The sequence below is a fragment of the Belonocnema kinseyi genome, chromosome 7 (genome assembly GCF_010883055.1).
Source record: "Belonocnema kinseyi isolate 2016_QV_RU_SX_M_011 chromosome 7, B_treatae_v1, whole genome shotgun sequence".
NCBI classification, from domain to species: Eukaryota; Metazoa; Arthropoda; class Insecta; order Hymenoptera; family Cynipidae; genus Belonocnema; species Belonocnema kinseyi.
Window position 1 is genome coordinate 89,368,061 of NC_046663.1, and position 4,919 is coordinate 89,372,979.

General features: G+C 29.0%; 1 protein-coding gene across 3 annotated transcripts in view; it reads left to right on the forward strand.

Moving 5' to 3' along the window:
* The window catches only part of LOC117177438 (protein prickle-like), a 495,169-nt gene extending 493,990 nt beyond the window's left edge, over positions 1 to 1,179 (forward strand). For all 3 annotated transcript variants that reach the window (XM_033368120.1, XM_033368123.1, XM_033368121.1), the window contains one exon: positions 424 to 1,179. In XM_033368120.1, coding sequence (XP_033224011.1) covers positions 424 to 668 — 245 coding nt within the window. In that variant the 3' untranslated portion in view covers positions 669 to 1,179. The remainder of the gene's footprint in view (positions 1 to 423) is intronic.
* Positions 1,180 to 4,919: the final 3,740 nt, after the last annotated feature.

A 4,919-nucleotide genomic window follows, 5' to 3' on the forward strand; every position in this document is an offset into this window, starting at 1 on the left:
GAATTCTGGATCAATCTGAAAAATCTCTATCCCATCCACACACTACTCCTTTCCCCTGCCGAGTGAGTCACGCCTACCACGAAAGGGAAATGGCTTAATGGTATAATAATAATAATAATAAAAAAAAATTACGTACAGTATGAGTACGGTCCCTAATTTCGGACATGTGGGGTAAATCCGGACACGCCTAAATTCTCTAAATTGAGGGGATAAATTACTCTTCCAAGAATCTGGAAACAGTTCTAGATTCTGGTTATAAGCACCCACCTTCATTAATTTAAACTATCAGTTTATTAAGGTCAGAATTTACCCCACATTTCCGAAATTATCCCGTTTTACGACAATAAATAATAATTTTATATGATGAACTCTAGTAGTTTACGAGGGAATTTGATAACCAAGAATGGAATTCTTTATTTCCAGCTGGAATTGGAAACAGAGTGAGGACCGACGACGAAGAAAGTTGTTGTTCGACTTGCAGTACTTCAAGTAGTTCCGATGAGGCAACAGCTTACACGTTACCACCGAGACGTGCCTACGGAGGTGTGAGAATTTCTTATGTGCCAAATGATGCCGTCGCTTGTGCCCGAAGAAGAGCACCACCCGGATCATCCGGGACGACGCCTTGCCACAGCCAAAAAGACGCTGAAAAATGCGTCGTATCCTGATCGGAAGTTCCTGTCGTCCATTCGCGGTCAACTCTTCAAGTTTCCATGGAATGGGCGATCGTTGCTCTTTCCTTATCCGTCCCAGCTGCTTAATAAATTATCACTGCCTTGTAAATTGCATTTAATCAGCGCGAAATAAGAATAAGCAGCAGAGCAGAAGAAAACTGTTCGCTACGAGGTGTAATATTTCAATAGATAATTTCATCATCCTGAATTAGTTCAAAATAGAAGAGAAAATAATTTTTCAGTCGTGTGGGCATACTCATGAATTTTTAAATTGTAATTATATCAAGGGTGAAGAGCTGGAAGGGCCTAAGCGAATTTTTAATTTAAAGAAAGACCATTAAACAAAAACATGCATTTAATTCACGAACAACTATTTATCATCTCTTGCAATGGGAGCGAATTTTTCCCAGAATGTGAGGCTAATTCGCTCAATTTAATGAGTTTTTAAATCTTTTATAAAACTTCTTTAATACTTAAATTCGAACTGAATTAATAGAACCCAATAGCAAAATTCTATTATTTTGAGATGAAAGTTTCTTCTTTTTTGTGAAAAAGTCTACTATTATTATTTAAAATTTTAATTTCTTCACTTGAAAATTCAATTATTTTAATGAAAATTGATTTATTTTGTTTAATATTCAACTATTTTTGTAAAAAAAAATACTAAAAATGAAAAATTACCTTCTTTGATAAAAAATTCATATTTTGGAGTTGCAAATTCAACTATTATGTTTGAGCATTTTAACTTCCTCGTTTAAAATTCATCTGTAGAATTTTAAATTGAGCTCTTTTTTTGATAATCAGTTGTTGTTTTTTTGGCTGAAACTTGACGGTTAATTTTTTCAACTACAAATCAAACTATTCCATTTTTGGATGAAAATAATCTTTTCTTTTGGAAATTGAATAATATTTGACAGACGATTAAGTTATTTTGTTGAAAATTCGTTAATTTATTTTGTTGAAAAGTACCTTTTTTGTTGCAAATTTATACGTCCAGGTTGAAAAATCAACTATTTAGTTTAATATTTATCTCTTTGATTGGAGATTAAACAATTGAGTTGAAAATTCTTTTTTCTTAGATGAAAATTAATTTTAAATGAAAATATAAATATTCCATTTTTTAATTTAAATGAACTTTTTCGTGACAAAATTATATTTTTAAGTTTAAAATTAGTCTTTTTTGTTTTAAAATTCGACAGTTTGGTCTAAAATTATTTTCCTCTGGTTGAATGTGCAACTGTTTGGCTGAAAATGAATCTTTTTTAGTTGAGCATTAAACTGTTTTAGTTTAAAATTAATCACTTTAAATAATCAATTTATGAATGTAAATGAGCTTTTTCGTAAAAGAATTATATTTTTGAGTTTAAAATTCGTCTTTTTTTCTTAGAAATTCAATAATTTGGTAGCAGAATTTTTTTTTTTCTGTTTGAAAGTGCAACTGTTTGATTGAAAATGAATCGGTTTTAGTTGAGCATTAAACTCTAATATTTTAGTTTAAGATTCATTAATTCATTAGAGTAAATAATCCAGTTTTGAATGTAAATTAACTTTTTTCTCGAAATTTATATTTCAAGTTGAAAAATTGTCATTTTGATTAAAAAATTTAACAGTTTTATAGAAAATGACTTTTTTATATTTAAAATTACAACTGCTTGGTTAAAAATCAATCTGTTTTGGTTGAGCATTACACTATTTTATTTTATAAAGTTATCTCTTTGGTTAGAAATTTAACTATTTTATTGAAATTTCTTTTTTTATCGGTTGGAAGTTAATTGCATAAACTTAAAATTTAAATATTCCATTTTTGCATGTAAATTAACTTTTTTCAGGAAGATACATATTTTAAAATTTGAAATATGGCTTTTTTGTTAGAAAATTAATTTCTTCTGAATAAAAGTACAACTGTTTGGTTAGAAATAAATCTGTTTTAGTTGATCATTTCATTATTTAAGTCTAAATTTCATGGTTATAGTACGAAAAATTTTTTGTGGATTGAAAATTAATTTTATAAACTCAGAATTTTTTTTTTAATGTAAATTAACTTTTTTGAGGAAAATGTATGTTTCAAACTGGAAATTTATCTTTTTGATTTGAAAATTCCACAATTTGGTTAAAATTTCTTTTCTTCTTGACTGTAAAATCTTTCTTGGTTTAAAATACATGCATTTTAATAGAAAATTAACTTTTTTAAATTAAAAATGTAACACGAAGAGTACATCACATCCATGTACAAACTTGGCTCAGTCATATTGGGAAAGAAATAATTAATCATAAAAAATAAAGTTCTGTTAGAGCCGGTCTACCCCAAACGCACCGCTTAGCTCCGTTTTTAAATAGAAAAAATGATAGTCAAAATAAAAAACAGTTATATTTTTAATGACTGTTGAAACTTGAACCTTTTGTCGCTTGGGTCCTTTTGCTATTCCACCCTTAATTTTAGGTAATTACACATTCACACAATTTTTTTTGTATTTGATCTTTTGGCAAAGAATATTTTATAGTTGAACTTTATCTTTGTGAGACACTCATCTCCCGATATAAGAACGCTTTCGGGCGGGGTTTACATTGCTCTCAAACAGGGGGAATCCAAACGTAAAGAGAGAGGGTCGTATGAACAATTTCTGTTTTATTTGGACGCATGACGCAACCTGATGCAACTAAGGCGTTGAGAGCGCGGCTCCTCTTATCAGCAAATTTCCGAGGACATAAATTCTAGGATTATGTTAAACCGGAGATTCCTATATCGGGAGTTTAGTTAATTTGGTGTTTTAACTATTTGTATTTTGAACTTTAGGACTAACATTTTGTTTTGTAATATTTCAAGAACCAACACTATTAGATATTAACGGGAGTATAATTTCTAGAGAAACTTTTTAACCCTTGTGTGTACACCCAACTTTATCCAAGTTGTTACATACCCGGGTGGGCACCTCCATTTGTTCAAATTTTTTAATAAATATAAAATAATAATCGTTTCCTTCTTCCTTGTTATTTATTCCAATAAAAAACATTAAAAGTGAGTCAATCAAGTGGAATTTTTAATTATTTACACATTGGGTAACAAGGTACCCTGGGTGTGCCCGCGACGTATGTATACTTTGAAGTCGATTTTTCCCCAAAAAAATCCTGAATAAATTCTAAATAAACCGTTCGCTTAAAATTGAGCTAAATAACGACGATTTGGAGGTTTGAAACAAAATTTTAAATTTAGTCCACTTAGATGCAAAAATGTGCACGCAAGGGTTCAAACAATTTCTTAGTATTATTTCTTTTTTTCTGTGTAACAAATTGCTGGATGTGTAAATTTTTACAGACAATGAGAGAAGTTGATGGCTTTTGAGTATGTAACAGTTTCCTAAAATTGTGCCAATTGTAGAGATTTGATTTCGAAATGTAACGAAATCGCGATATCGAATTGTTTCTAATTTGTAATATATATCAACATAGAACTCCTTGTAAATAATTTTCCTGTGCTATTAGTTATTACTGACATGTAAATATTATATTGTTGCATGGATTTTCATCGATGCGCGACTTATTAATAAAACAATTATATTATTATTATTATTATTTTGAAAATATGTGTTTTTGTTTAAATACTTCTTTCTTTACTTCCCCTTAGCTTACTGACTAGTTTGACCTAGTTTGATCAAGGTATTAATATTTTGAAATCTGTATTTTAAATTTTCATGTACAAGATTATTGATGAAAATTATTTTTCGAAAGCTTACTGAGTTTAGTGGGTTTTATCTTAAAGTTGGTAAGTCAGTATCTTGAAAATTTGAGAGGAGATTTAGAAATTTCATCTCAATATTAGAAAATTTTCATTTTCTTCACTTTATTTACTTTTTAGATAAAATAATTCATAATAAATTATACAAAATCGAAAGAAGAACACTATATTATCATTTATTAATTTTTCTCAGCCTTGCAGGTTTTCCTCAAGATGGCAGGGTGATGCTGGTTTTGAAGAAATCCTTTTAAACTCTATCTTGTGTAAATTAAATTCTGGAATTTTCTTTTTTCTGTGTTTTAGGAGGAACAAATTGTTTTTATTTATTTCACGCCTTTTTGTAATTTGTGTGATATTATAGTATTTTTTAAATTGTTTTTATATTTATTTGATCTTTTTCGAAACCGAGAAGGAAACGAAGAATGTATAGAAAATAGTACAATTCTTTTCGATATTAAAAATCATAAAACACGAAATTTTCAGACATTTTTAGAAGTGATAGGCAATATATA